Genomic DNA, 14724 nt, shown 5'->3' with positions numbered 1-14724 from the left:
AGTAGTAATAAATAACACCACTTATTTTATACTTCTTATTAGCTGAAGTATCATCATCAGTATTTGTAATTTTTTTCTTGAAGAAATTTCAGATATCCATATTTCTCTGTTTTTAAATAAATATTAAATTTAAAATTTAATCAAGAGTACTTACGCTTGAATTTTGAAATAAATAAATAATAAAAATTATAGTCAACAAAACGCCGGTTTAACAACTGTTCGTCTTTACATGTCACTTCACCACAGATAAAAAGTGAAAACGGAATGAATTTTTGGACGTAAACGTTAGCAATAAAATATTTGCTCTTGTAATAACTGTAAAAAGCAAATAACGAAACAACCCATAATTCAGTACCGGTTAAAAAGGATAGATTTATGATGTTTCCAGGCAAATCTGGGCCGAACAGAGGGTTTCAAAACCAAATGGTCTAAGTTTGTCACATTTCTGTGTTTGTGTGGCAATAAAACTGAAAGTGTAGGGCATGTACCTACTCTTATAAATGTGCTAAAGTTTAATTTTGACAAATAAAAAGGAAATTGACGCAGAATCTCAGGGGGGGCCATGGCCCCCCCTGGCCCCCCCCTATGGGCGCCCATGGACTCCTTCCCTCTGTGGTAGACGCAGATGCGGCAGCTTTACAATTCGATTATTGACAGATTACTGTCGTCCTGATGTCATTACCAGTGTCAAAAAATTCATATTTGTAAAATTAATAGAACAATGGAACCATCATCCACCTAATTAACAACAGTTGCTCTTTCAAAGTAACATAAAAAGTTTCTTACTAAATTCAAGTGGACCCAGTTTTCGAATCCAGAACCAGTTCCCCAAGTGAAAAGAACTAGCATTCGATGTAAAATGAAAATCCGTCCTCGTAGTTAAACGTACGTACATTACTACAATGTCTAACATTTGAAACCTACAGAATTCAACATAAACTACAAGTCACGTTAGGGAACCTTTTAAATTCAGACTACGAGTCAGTAATAGCTAAATGTTTTGTACGAACTGTACCCTCACTGTTGGAGGTAATGACCTCGATTCGGAAGGATTGTATTTTTCTTATCAAATAATAGAAAAAACTAATTAAAAGAGGAAATGTCTAGCAAAAACCGACAAAATCAATATAATCGGTGGAAAATACTGAAACTTAAAGCATAACTTTATTGTAGCTATTTATAAAAATGTTTTGAGAATTAAAGTCAATTTTACCATTCATGACAACGAATTTTACACCTGTTTTCGAAATCCAAATCCAACTTTAAGAATATTAAAGCACACACAAAACTGCATGTTTTGGGCACCTATTTAACACTTACAACAAAGGGTCATAATTTTTATCTGGAGGACTGGGGTCTACAGCATTTATAATGACATCATTATCAGTATTTGGATTACTAGTATGGTCGGCATATACATAAAAAATAAAAAGTTCATTGTCCTTTCATGACGTCACTCACTGAATAAATCGACTTTACTGAAAATTCTGTGAAATTTAAATTAATGTCAGTGTTCTGTCAAAATTTCGAAGAGGGCTCACATTCATTTTTTTGATGAATGAAGAAACAAATTTTGGTTTTACCATCTTCACAAACTACAGTTGAAATTTCAAAGCAATCGGTTTAATTCGGAGATTATTTGTTTCATAAAAATACCAACAAATGGTAGATAATGGGAATCATGCATTTTCAGATTTTACATTTTGTTAAATGCAAACCCATAAAGTTCGTCAAATGCCTTTTACAATACGTACCGTTTTATTGACGTGTTACATTTTCCAGCAACGTTCTTAAAAAACAAATCAATAATCTGTCTCGTGCGATTTACTTACATGGTTTGGGCTTGGCCCACTTTGGGACGGCAAAAATAGGAAAATTTTTCTCCTCGGAACGCAAGAATTATGGCGGTGCTGCCTAATGACGGCTACACAAGCCAACTCGTTATGTATCCGTTATTCATAATCAGATGAGAAAAGGACAGAGAGCGAGAGAGGCCAGGTTTGAAAAGAAGACCCATTACTTTTCATTAGAGGCTTGACAATCTCGACCACTTTCAAGCTGGGATTTTTTATGAATTAAATCCGGGTCCACAACTACCTAACCCGATCGACACATTCCATTCACATTCACTCCATCAAAAACGCCAGTATAATAAAATACTTTATTCAAAATTTCCAAATATACATCACGTTTTCAAAAACTACACTAAACTAAAAAGGGAAACCTTATACAAAATTTATTTTAAATTTACATTAATATCGTAACCTCAATCTGTTTGTGTCTGAGATCGATTTGTTCTAAATAATACGCTGAACAAGGGTTCTTGATCTCATCAAGTTACCCAAAATAACTTAAAATTCAGGGCCGGATTAACGCTTTGGGGCCGGTGTGTCGATTTATATTAAACTTTATATTAATGGACATTAATGACAGTTTCACAATAAAAACTGTAAATTTTGTAAATAATGAGCGATAAATATGTATAAGTTTTTAATGAATTCACGTATTTACATAACGTATTGAGTGATCCGAGCAAAACTTCGAATTGTTTTCCACACGCTGATCGCGTTACGAGACTTTCAGTTACAGTTTGGAGGAGAACTGGTCGCATCAGTCAACCACTTCCCGATCTAAATCTGACAGCTAAGATATAATAATTTCGACGAAGCGTAACCTCAGGTTGTAAGTTCTCGAATTGTTATCCCGCAATTGCTTAAATTAACAAACGATTTGATTATTTTGAGCGTCTAGCAAAAACAACATTACATGCATTCGGATAGTAAAATATATCCTGTATATATTTTCTAATAAACTATTTTAATAATTTCACCATTTTTAAATAGGGACATGTATAACAAATAAATAAATAAATGAAAAAACTTATATCATTTATTCGTTCACAAAAAAATTCCAAGCCATTGAGAATCAATCAAAATAAAAATTAAAGAACTTTAGAAAGCAAAGTTAATCATCACAATTAATTAGAACCATAAAACCTATCTTAAAAATATACATGTCGTCGTTTCTTAATTGCGCTATAATCAGACTACATCAACTGAATGAATTTAAAAAAACTTGTCCCATGTGTAAGGAAAATGTCTTATACTGGCCATAAAAATCATGGTGTCTTTAGAAATCTTAAATTTAAATATACACAAACTTCAACATTATAATATATGTCAGAAAACTAAATAAGCGTTCTGATGATCATTTATACAAAAGTTTGATGTCAATAATACTATTTTTGCATTGTTTTTAAACGTACAAAGAACAACATTAAACATTTTAAAAATAAACAATTTTATGTTTCGTTACGAAAATATGAAATAAAAAAAAATTGATAAAAAAAACAAAAAAGTATCTAAATTTTAATGTGTTGGTTAAACAGTGTTTACTCTTAGTGTACTTATGGGATTAAGAAAATTGTATAAAACGCATGTGTATAACTTACATTTCCGCCTTGTCAGCTGTCATCGATTAAATTTTAGGTTTATTGTAGACATACTTCACAATGTTTATAAAAAATCAAGGCTAACTTTATGACTTTTTGAATGGAATTCGATATATTACGTATTAAGTATGTACGTATGTATAATGTACACTGTCCATCATAAACAAGTAATTTTACCAGATTATAACAAACTCTTTAACTAGGTATTCGAAGTTTCAACAGAGCATTTTATATCAGTCATGTGTTATTATTTCTAAATTAAGACTCACTTCAATGCCGTCAAGATTCTATGAACTATTTGCAAAGAAGTTGTTTAACTTTCATTAATGCAAAAAATAAACACTATTTTAATTGTTTAAATATTATAGTTCTACGTGTTTTAACGCGTTTTATATGTAGCAGAATCAATTTCTTCTTGCGAACTGTATACACATTTGTAAAGCAAAATATATTAGGTGTTCGTATTTCTCCACTTTATTTTAATAAATAAAAAAAATCAACGTAAATTTTAGAGGACAAAGCTTGCCTATTAGATGAATGTCTTAAAACGTTTACTTGGTAAACTATGAAATCTAAAATCTGAATTAATAATGGAATAGAAATTCTCAATTTTTTTCTTGCCTCATAACCAGCAGTAATTATTCTGAATCCACATTAGAAGTGCGTTCAGTTCTTATCATCAACTGTCGTCCAAAAAACGCTCCGAACCCTCCAGTCAATCCGGCCCTAAACAACTTAATTAAGTTTGTACCGTAACTCTTTTTGGGTGCGTCTAACGTTTATATACAGTGAACCACGTACGAAAAACACGCCCCAAAACAATTTACAATCAACTAAACGTAAAACAATTGCGAGCAAATAGTCCCTTCCTTTTATTTACAAAACAAATCACAATATTTACAAAAGGAACTAAACTTGACAAAGTCATCATTACCTTCTCATTATATCTTCTATAGTAAAACCAGTCTTCTTGGGAGGATTCTGAGGCGGCCTCGGAGGCGGCAATTCGTCTTTCTTCATAGACAAATCACTTGCCATATTACTCGAACCCGGAGTGTCCATTTTCAACCCAACATCAGGTGGTTTCATCGTTGACGGCGGTATCGGTATACTTTGAGGCATTATATTGTGGGGTATCGGAGGCTGATGCATCAACCTCAACTTGATCTGCTGACTATAACTCGGTCTCTCCGCATCCAAGTGCCTTTTCCGGAAGTTGTCCAAAAAATTGTGTTCCAAAGCTCCACTAGTGATCGTGGAAGACTTCACCGCGTGCAAATCCCTTCTAATTTGCAGCTGCGGATGGTGCTGGGGAGGAGGCTCAGGCACGGGTTCCGCCTTCTCTACCTCCACCTCAGGCTGATCTTCTTGGCCGGGGTCAATTTCTGGATCTTCTTCTAGCTCGTCGTCATCATCTATCTCGTGCCTAAATTCGCTACGGTCATGGTGAGGCCTCATGGTGTAAGGACTCGAAGAGGAGCAAGGCTCGTGGCACTGCGTCCTTTCGGAGATTCCGTCTTCGCGTTGGGTATCCAACGATGGGCTTCTGGGTCTCGGGGACACGCTTTCCATATCGCTGGGCATGTACCCATCGCCCAGTCCGTCGGCCGGGACGTCGCCTACGGCGTGAGTCAGAGCGTGTCTCCGCAGGTCGCAGTTGCGGCGGAAGACCTTTCCGCAGGAGTTACATTCATAGGGTTTATGGTCGGTGTGCGTCAACAGGTGCGTCTTCAGGTTGGAGCGCTGGTTGAAGGAGCGACTGCAGACGGGGCACTTGTGTGGAGACTCCTCCATGTGAAGGATCTTGTGGACGGCGAGAGTCCGACTTTGACAGAATCCCTTGCCGCATTCTCCACATTTGAACGGCTTCTCTTTGCTGTGGATGTATCTGCAATTAAGAAAAAAAGATGCATTGCGAACGCCATTTGCATAGTTATAGTGGTTGGGATGGAATTCGCCTCGTTACACGGGATGAGATCCATTTAAACGATAAAAATCTCGCGTGCCGTGCATACGAGAACTGAAGTTGAGCGGTGAGTGGACAATACAAAGGAAGGCAGGCAGTTAAAAAGACAACTACATAAATTTTAAATGCAATAATAAATTTTATAGGCGAATTTATTAATTTTAAATTTTCGTAATTACATTGGTAACGCACTTAATTACAGCTATTCTCAAGAGACAACAATGTAGTGAGTGCTGTTTCAAAGTCGCTATTAAATTTTGCCGCCTTGTCGAAACAGGAATTGTGATTAAATTATCGTGGTCATTTCACACTTACGCTCATTCAGGAGAACACCATTAGTCAAAAATGGTTAAACTATTATTGTATATGTGAAACAAATAAACAAACGTCGGGACATTAATTGACGACTGTCAAAGTTCGAAGCTTTGAACAGTTTCTTCATACACTAAAGATCATCAAACCAACAGTGCTCTCTCAAATGATCACCAGTGTAAGGTGGAAGACTTTTCAGTCTCAATTGAATATGATAAACAATATATAGATACTGTACTCTTTAGACAATATATTTACGAGTAACTCGTTTACGTAAAGGACTATTATAATGGTCCTTATTAATATAAATAATAATTCATTATGAATATAAGGCAGTTGTGGTTATTAATTTTGAGGTATTTGTTCCTATATTTTACTCAAGAATTCATTTAACTTACATAAAAGTTTGAAGTGGTTTTGGAGTCAATTAAATTCATTGCTTGCTACTAGTACATACACCTAAATCAATATGAAACACAAAAGCGTTTTAGAGAGTTCGCAACGTCCTAGTCCATGTTACTTGGTAACAACTAGTAACAAGCTGTGTAAATGTAGGTACGTTCACCTGTATGCATGCGCTGATCATAACTTTAAAATTGCAAAACGTGAAAAAAAATCAATTTATGTTAAAATAATGGTTTATCGTAAGAGCGAAATAATTAAGTACCAATTAAATTGACATATGACAAATGAAATCATTTTACCTATTTATGCAAATTCACCAAAAGGTTTACAAATCATGCATATTAAGTAGGTGATACGTTATGATTTTACATAAATAGCAAGGACAATAACTTAATTTTCCAGATTATCATTATTATCACCAGTGAACATTATATAAAAATAAACACAATAACAAACTGGTTTTTTGAATTTCTGTTGTGTATTTTTTTTTTTTATTAATAAAAAACAGAAAATGTGCGCAATCTACATCTAATTTCCCGTAAGACAAATAATGAATGACATAAATGATTTCTGTATTTAAATAAAAACTTTCTATAAATATAACTTTTATTACTGTTGTCATAAATCTACATAATGTATGTTATAAACGTGACTTTACGACATATTTTTTTAAATACTCGTATAATCGGCACTTTATTATTGTCAAGCGCAAATAAAGTAAATCTAATAAACTCCTGTGGTAGTTGACAAATAAAAATGTAAGTGAAACAGAAAAGGTTTATATTCAATGATGCGTACTAGTAGTTAGTGGTATTTTTGTATATCAATTTATTGATTAGATTCAACGATTTTGTGTTAAAGGTTATTATTGTTATTAAATACATATGTAGGTACTTGTAAAACTAGATTTACAAAATAAAGTGAGACAATGCCTTTATGACGAGATGCTAGAGGTACGCAAACTAGATTCGTAAATTGCATGGAAGATAAGTGGTGCGTTAAAAGTGTATAGGCACAGGTTTTTTGGAGTAAAAAGATAAATCTATCAAATATAAACCCACATTAAAACTGGCTAAAGAGAAACGTAGGTATATTTAACAATGTTGCAATTAATTTATATCATTTTAAAGAAGAAATGTTTTCGCTTAGTATCAAAGATTTTGAAAATTGTTTGTCAACTCTTGGCAAAAAGAGCTGTGGTGTTACTTTTCATTATATTATAGGAAGCATATAGGTAACACTTGAGTAGAAGAGAATATAGAATTAAGAATTATTGCAAGTCCGACAATGCTAGGAAATTTACTTTATGCATCATGGGCTGTAGATACCGTTGATATGAAACAACTGATTGAGTTGAAATACATTAATTTATTTTCTCGCAAGTCGATAAAGGTAAATTTTGGTATAAATATATCAGTGACAGCAATTTAGTTTCTTTAAACAGTGTCCACAACTACAGAACTGTACCGGTGCTACTTCTTATTCAAGTCTATGTTCTCTGTCTTTGTATTAATTAATATTACTGCACTACATTGAGGAATCTAAAAAATATATCTACTAATTTATTTAAATATTCAAACTACAGTGGCATTAGTTCTTGTCGTAAAATCTGTATCTCAATCTGTGCTTCGACGGATAGCTATGAATATGAAGATATTCAGGAAGTAGCTATTAAAATACATGTAAAAGTGTTTACTGGAACTAACACTATAAATTTTCTTCTAACCCACGTTTTAATCAAAGATCGGTTGAAATTTATTGACTAGAATTTTACTTTTTGTTTTAGAATGTTTGAACGGTAAATACAAAAAGATTAATTTGTATCTCTGTCAATTTAAATTGGTGTTACACTAAATAGATTTTTCCTTATTACTTAGCAACTACGTTAAGTATCATGTACGTATGATGTGACGGTATTCAAAAATTGCAATCTAAATGTCATGTATACCTCCATTATACCTATACATATGCTTATTATAATCGTTTGATAATGTGCAAACGTGTTTACCGCATGCATGTCTATTGGTAAGTAGTTTATAATTTTTCAAACATTAGCTATTCACAAAGGCAAACAACAATAGCTTAAGATTGCTGGCGCATACATGCATTTAGATTCTTTTGCTAAATTAAACATTATTGTTCCTTCCATTGTGGTAGATTACTGGAAATATAGTTATTATTGAAGTTTATATTCCAGGAAAGTAGCGACCGGATTGTAATTAGATTTTGTAATACGTTCGGGAATAAGGTCGTTTCATTGTTCAAGCAGTTTCCACCATTGTATATACCTATTAACGTATAGGTGTGTATTGTGTTTTAGTTGATTTTTCTGTGAGGTAGAATTATCTTGTCCGGTCCATTAACCACACGAGAATCTCAGACAAGTTCTCCAATTACTCGTACACCATACGACAGCATTTATGTCACTTTATTTAAGTTATGACGGTTTGTTTAATCAGAAAAAAAAACCATTCGTTACATGAAACGCGCCATATGTGTGACTAATTAAAAAGATATAGAAGCCAATATAGTATTCTGCTGGTAATACAGAGCGAGCCTTTTATCTAGATCAGAAATCAAGTTGGCCCTGAAAGAAGCTGCATATCTTCGGTTGGAGATGGACACGTTGCGTCACCTCGATAGTACACCACGTACGCTTACGTAATCGCAACGTAATGCAGAAAGGCATAAACCCATCTTTAGAAAAAAATTTAATAACTCCGCCGGCCAGCGCACACAAGAACATGGACTCCGCATTCCTCGGCGTATTAACCGGAGCAATCCGTAATATACGCAGTGGACATGCTGTGACTTAAGTAGAAATGACTAAATCCACCTATGAATAAATCCATAAATTTTTACATTAATCCCTTGAGAATCCAGTCGCGTATACAGCCAATGCCGTAAGTTATGCGACGGCCCCGTAGGGCTAAATTCGCGAATTATGCGTACGTTGCTAATTAATGGTTTTCAGAACCAGCTGTCTTCGGCGACCAATAAAAGTGTTGGACGAATATCGTGGCGCGACTATTTCTGGAACAATTTCGGGATTGTTTGTGATCCTCCCACAAGAGATGTTTACAAAAATGAGTAGTTTTATTAACTTTATGAATATGCGGCGTTGAAAGATCGTTCATTATGTCTGTGGTATGTACCTCAAGGCTCCATTTTAGGACTTCTAAATTTTTGTTTAAAATGGAATGTTTAGTGGACTGCAAAACACGTACATATCTAAAAACATGACTTGCTGCTGTATTAAATTACATCGTCCATTTAGAATAACTTGATGCTACCAACCAGATTAGTCTACATTTACATACTGTTATTTTTATAGCAGCAGCGTTACTTTGTAGGAAATATGCAAGTAAGTTGTAAGGTTTTGTACAATTTTTTCTTTTGTACTGCTCTGTGGAACACTGTTTTTTTTTTATTCTTGGAAGGATAAAATCTATTTGTAATCCTGGTGGTAACACTTTAGTTATTTCATGAAGAGTACGGTAGAATTTAAACTCTTAAAAGTGTAAAACAACTTCCATCTAATACTATAAAGAATAAAAGCTTTATTAAATAACTTTTTTACATTACATGTTCATGAAAGTGATTTTCATTGTCATTATATGTTATATCATCTGATTTTTGCCGTGCATTTTAACATGATACACAGTGTAGAAACTGCTTATGGAATAAGTTCAATAAATTCAAAACTGACGGTATTTATCAAAACCCTGAAAAGTCAATTTGTATTTCTATTTACTCTCATTTTAAGTTGTTATGCCTATTTGTGACGTCGTCCGTTTTCCAGCTATTACGTCATATGCGTTTTGTTTAAATAGAATGCTATATTTTTCATGTTATTTGTGGATAAAGTAAGTTGTACTTTCAAAGACCTCTTCAAGGAATCTAAACTGGTCACCTCTATTTTCAAGATATTTCAGATTATTACAATACAATTTGGACCAATTTTCAGTTTTGTTATTATTTAAGAAATTTCACACATTTGTGTGATGTTTATGTACTTACAATATTCCTTAGTTAGATAAAATGTGTATTCATATAGCATTTCATAAAAAATGGGCGTGACGACATAACTTAAAAGTAGATGACCTCATGAACAAGTGAAGATACTTAAAAACAGCGTTAACTGCAGAAAAATTCCTTCTTTTACAAAATTTATATTTTTAAGCAAGCTTTTAATGTCCTCTCTAAAGATACAAATTTTGTGGTGGTACAACTATAAAACATAAAATTTGTACACATTATCAAAACTACTACATCATCATGAATAAGGAATGAAGTTCAGTTGCCTCAATGTTTACAGTTTCTTGTCTTATGTTTGTACTATGTTTTCCTGAGTTATTTGTAGTATTTGAGAAAGAGAAGTGAATAATATTATTTACAATGTTGTATTAATATGCTGAACTAGAGTACAACTGAAATAAATTTTAGAATGAAACCAGTGGGCCACCAATTTTTTCCCGCCTTGTCGAAACGTGGATTATAATAAAATTGTCAAATAATAAATAAATGTCACCATAAAAGTTGAGTTGTAAAATACACTATTTGCTAGAACGACTTAAATGTTGCTTTTTTTGCTTGTTTCTTATTAGTGTTAATAATAATGAAGACGAACCATAAATAACATCTATGTGTTTAGTTATAGTTCAATATGTTATATTAAATAACTTGTTTCACAGACACAAACATGGTCAAAGTTAAGACGTTCTAAACACGAAAATTTCTACCGCGAGTAACCGTTGGTCTCTGCACCACAACTCGGCCCGTCGTTCTTCCACCCATGCCCATCTCGAAAATAAATCAAAGGGAATTAAAATATAAAGCCCATAATTTCAGGTTATATGCATAAACGAGATAATATTTAGCCCAAAGCTATCATCTGTCTTGGCATAAAAATAGAAGGGCAAGAGCGATACGAAAACTCCACCTGTTAATTGAAGAACAGTATCATAAATATGATCACCCCTGCGGCCAGACCAGCTCCGAATTGGCCGGACATTCGTAGACAAACCCGGAAAATTATGTCACACCGGAGCGGAGAGTAAAATGGCAGCTGGACGTTCGTTCCTCAAGAAGCGTCTGTTAGCCGGTTAGCCTTGGAGAGCGCGGCCAAAGACCGAAGACCAAATAACCTGCACGTATCTCATGAAAGAGACCACCGCACAGCGTCAGGTGTGAATTGAAGCCGTTCACGAGGATTTTCGTACTACGCTACAAGAAAATTGATGGCCAGTGAACAGAAATCGTACTCCTTCAAGGTCCACCTCAAATCGTAGTACCTGCATAAACTGGAAGAGCAATCAAAACCTAAATTTGCAGTTTTACTTAGTTAACAGTCCAAGGACCGTGATAATTACGATGTGATTATATTACAGTTTTAAGAGAGGAGTTTTGTCACAAGAACTGCGTTTGAAAAAGTTTGGATAAGGTTCTACTAATGAGAACTATTTTTCAGTGCCTGAGGAACAATCGATTAGATCTTTTTAGATTTAATCTAAGACGTATCATATAAAATCTATACTAGATTCAAAACTGTTATGTAGGAAGGTGTTACAAAAAGGTTTAAAAAATGTTACCAGTCTAAATCTTCGATTAACAACTAAAGAAGTTATTTGCAATTAAATTAACTCTGTTGTAATTGTGTAGTGTTTCAAGGAAGAATATTTTCATAATTAACAATTTTTTTCCACATGTAATTTGTAGCATGAATATACGAGTATATGAATTCTCATATGAACACAAACCCATGATATGGCATTTAAAAGTAAAACATTTTCTCAGTATTTCACAACAGTGCTGGCTTATTTATCTTTTTGCTTCCGTAGCAAAAGGGCAAATGTCTGGTTCAGGATGTAACTTGCGTCGACACCTTAGCTGCAACCCATCTAGATGGTTCGAGCAAACTAGCTGGTTTTGCTGCTTCTACGGTGGTTCGTCTTAAGAACAACAAATATAATGTCATCAAAGAATGTTACCCTTCTGTTGCTTTTGCTGTTGAGACCACGGATTCTTTCTTGGATTGTAGACGCAAGTCTTTTTTAGAAGAGATTGGACACCTTTTAATCACCAGAACTGGTTTACTGCTGACGAAATTATCCTTTACAACAGCGTTTAAGTACCATCCAAAGAGGAAATGCAGCCAACGTTTTAGGAACTTCCAAATTGTAAGAAATTTTGTATTGGTTTTAATTTCAGTCGTTAATGATTTTATATTTATTATGTAAAAATGATAATGTAATTCCTTAAGCTTAAAATTATACTAATATGTCAGAAAAAAACCAATCTAACAATATTGGCTTGGATGAGACGGAACTGCATTGCGAGTTTTTTATTATATTTTCTAGAACATTGCAATGAATATGCACAAGTTTATACTAATTACTTTGCAACTACATACTGACAACATACTTATTTTTACCCGTAGCACTTGTACTTAATACAACAAATCTGTTTCAGCAAAAGACATGCCGCCAACATCTAAAGCGTAAAATATTCGTAGTATTGTCGTTATTTTTAAGTTGACATGTTTACCTAATAACCATGAATGAACATACAATTTCCATTATAAAAAGTACCACTTTGGAAAATCCAACAAGGCAACAGGAAATCGTAAAATTATTCAAATATCTTTTCATTATCATTACTCAATTTGTTGTTGGCTGTGACCTTTCTTGTCTTAATTTTTCGTTGTTAACTCGTTTCTGTCAACTCCCACGAAACTCCAATCATTCATTATGAATGCAGTAGAAAAGCACGAAATTCGCTCACAGGAACAAAAGGGAGTGCTTGTACCCGTCCGCCCCCACTTTTTTCGATGGCAACCGACAAGACCATGTTCTCATTTCTAAGCATTCTCTACTTTTAAATCAATCAATTCATCTTTAATCATGCATCAATACTCGCTAATCAAATCTTTCGAAGAGTCATTCCGATTGGCATCGGATTCTGGATGTAGATGGTTAAAACCGTCACGCCGCGATGGTGGTCGAAATTTGACAACGTTTTAATTAGTAACTTTATACAAACTTTCATTATTGAGTAGTTATGATGTAACTTCTATAACATAAAAGCATCGTCTTGCCAAATAATGTACAATATTTTGTTTTGGGAATGAATTTATTTTTACTTTTATGGACTTTTTTTAAACATGATTCAAAAGTATTTTTTTCTACAGAAAATTTCATAATGCAATAACCTTCAAAGTATGTAGATTGTAGAAAATATGTATATTGCGAGTCACATAAAATACGACTTTATGCAAACAAATTTACTAGCTACCCAGAGATTTACCACATTTTTACGACATCTTTACTCACTGTTTCAAAAAAATTCCGCAGATCCCAGGACACTGTAAAATTTACTTACGAAATTTATTTTGAACTACCAACCATTTCGACGGAATAAATACAAAACAAAAGCAAATTTACTTCAGCTTCCCTTTAAATATCCCACGAAAATCTTTGCGGCACGTTTGCGTGCCTTGGTAACCCGAACGCATTTTCTGCGCAGCAGAGCGGCAACGGTACTCAAGAGTTGCATCCTGCAGTACCCTTAATTACCAATTTGACGATCTGCATTCCACTTTGGTGGCATCTGGAAAGAATCTCAACTGCTCATCCGATATCCAATTAAAACTAATTACTTCATGATTCTAGATCTTACGCGTCCATAACCACGGACATACTACTTGTAGCTTGTAATTACTTACACTACATTTACTCTACGCTCCTGTGGTAGGCCGTTCTAACGTCGGCAATGAGAATTTTATCATTGGAAATCATTCGTGCGTCAAAATAACGAGTTCGACGACTTTGGTTGCATTCAATCCGCCTCGGGTTCTTCCCTCCTTCTCGCTGACCACAAGAACTTGATCGACTTCTAACCACAAGCATTCGCCGATTTTTGACCCAAATTTTTGTTCGGTTTCGCACTTTTGTAATTTGTCTTTGCTCGAACAGTGTGTGGAAGTTGTGCGCAATTAAACCAATTTACATTTTAATTATGTTTTTGTTGTGCTTATCTTTATAATAATAAGAGTGTAAACCACGGAAGCTCCTCAATCAAACATCTTAACGAGTACCGGAAGAATACATCCTGCTTCTTGAATTATACGTTTTGTACTTTTAGATTTTAATCGACCTGGGGTCGAGCGTCTGGCGTCTGGCACGTTTGTTGACTACCAAAAAAGAGCGGTTGGATTATATTACCATTTTTTTAGCAACAGTTGTTTAAATTTAAAAATCAGTATTACTATAACAATGTAATTATAGTCATCAGGGGGAAATGGTATTTTAACGCAAGTCTTGTGAAAATTAGTAGTTGTAGGATACTAGTTCATACTTAATTAAAACATATCCTGCTGCTTCCTTCTAGAATTTAAAATGAGAACCCTCACGTATACTTTAAAACTGAAACTAAAACAATAATTTGTGATCTCCCAACGAAAGATATAATTTTACTACCAGAATTGCCTATACATATCTATTATTACTACTGTAATTTTGACTAAAGTAAAATTTTACCTTTTACTGGTCGTTTTAATCGTGCAGTAGGATCAATCTATTGTTAATAACAT

At 34.0% G+C, this 14724-nt stretch overlaps 1 protein-coding gene across 2 annotated transcripts in view; it reads right to left on the bottom strand.

Moving 5' to 3' along the window:
- Positions 1–2147: 2147 nt before the first annotated feature.
- LOC135133284 (protein bowel-like) overlaps positions 2148–14724 on the bottom strand; it is a 33806-nt gene continuing 21229 nt past the window's right edge. For both annotated transcript variants that reach the window (XM_064061636.1, XM_064061637.1), the window contains exon 3: positions 2148–5339. In XM_064061636.1, the coding sequence (XP_063917706.1) occupies positions 4382–5339 (958 nt within the window). In that variant the 3' untranslated portion in view covers positions 2148–4381. The remainder of the gene's footprint in view (positions 5340–14724) is intronic.

Source organism: Zophobas morio, unplaced genomic scaffold, assembly GCF_036711695.1.
Source record: "Zophobas morio isolate AGI-343-1 ecotype UQ-CSIRO unplaced genomic scaffold, CSIRO_AGI_Zmor_V1 ptg000021l, whole genome shotgun sequence".
Lineage (NCBI taxonomy): Eukaryota > Metazoa > Arthropoda > Insecta > Coleoptera > Tenebrionidae > Zophobas > Zophobas morio.
The sequence above is the reverse complement of the archived record's forward strand: the minus strand, read 5'-3'. Positions and strand labels throughout refer to the sequence as shown.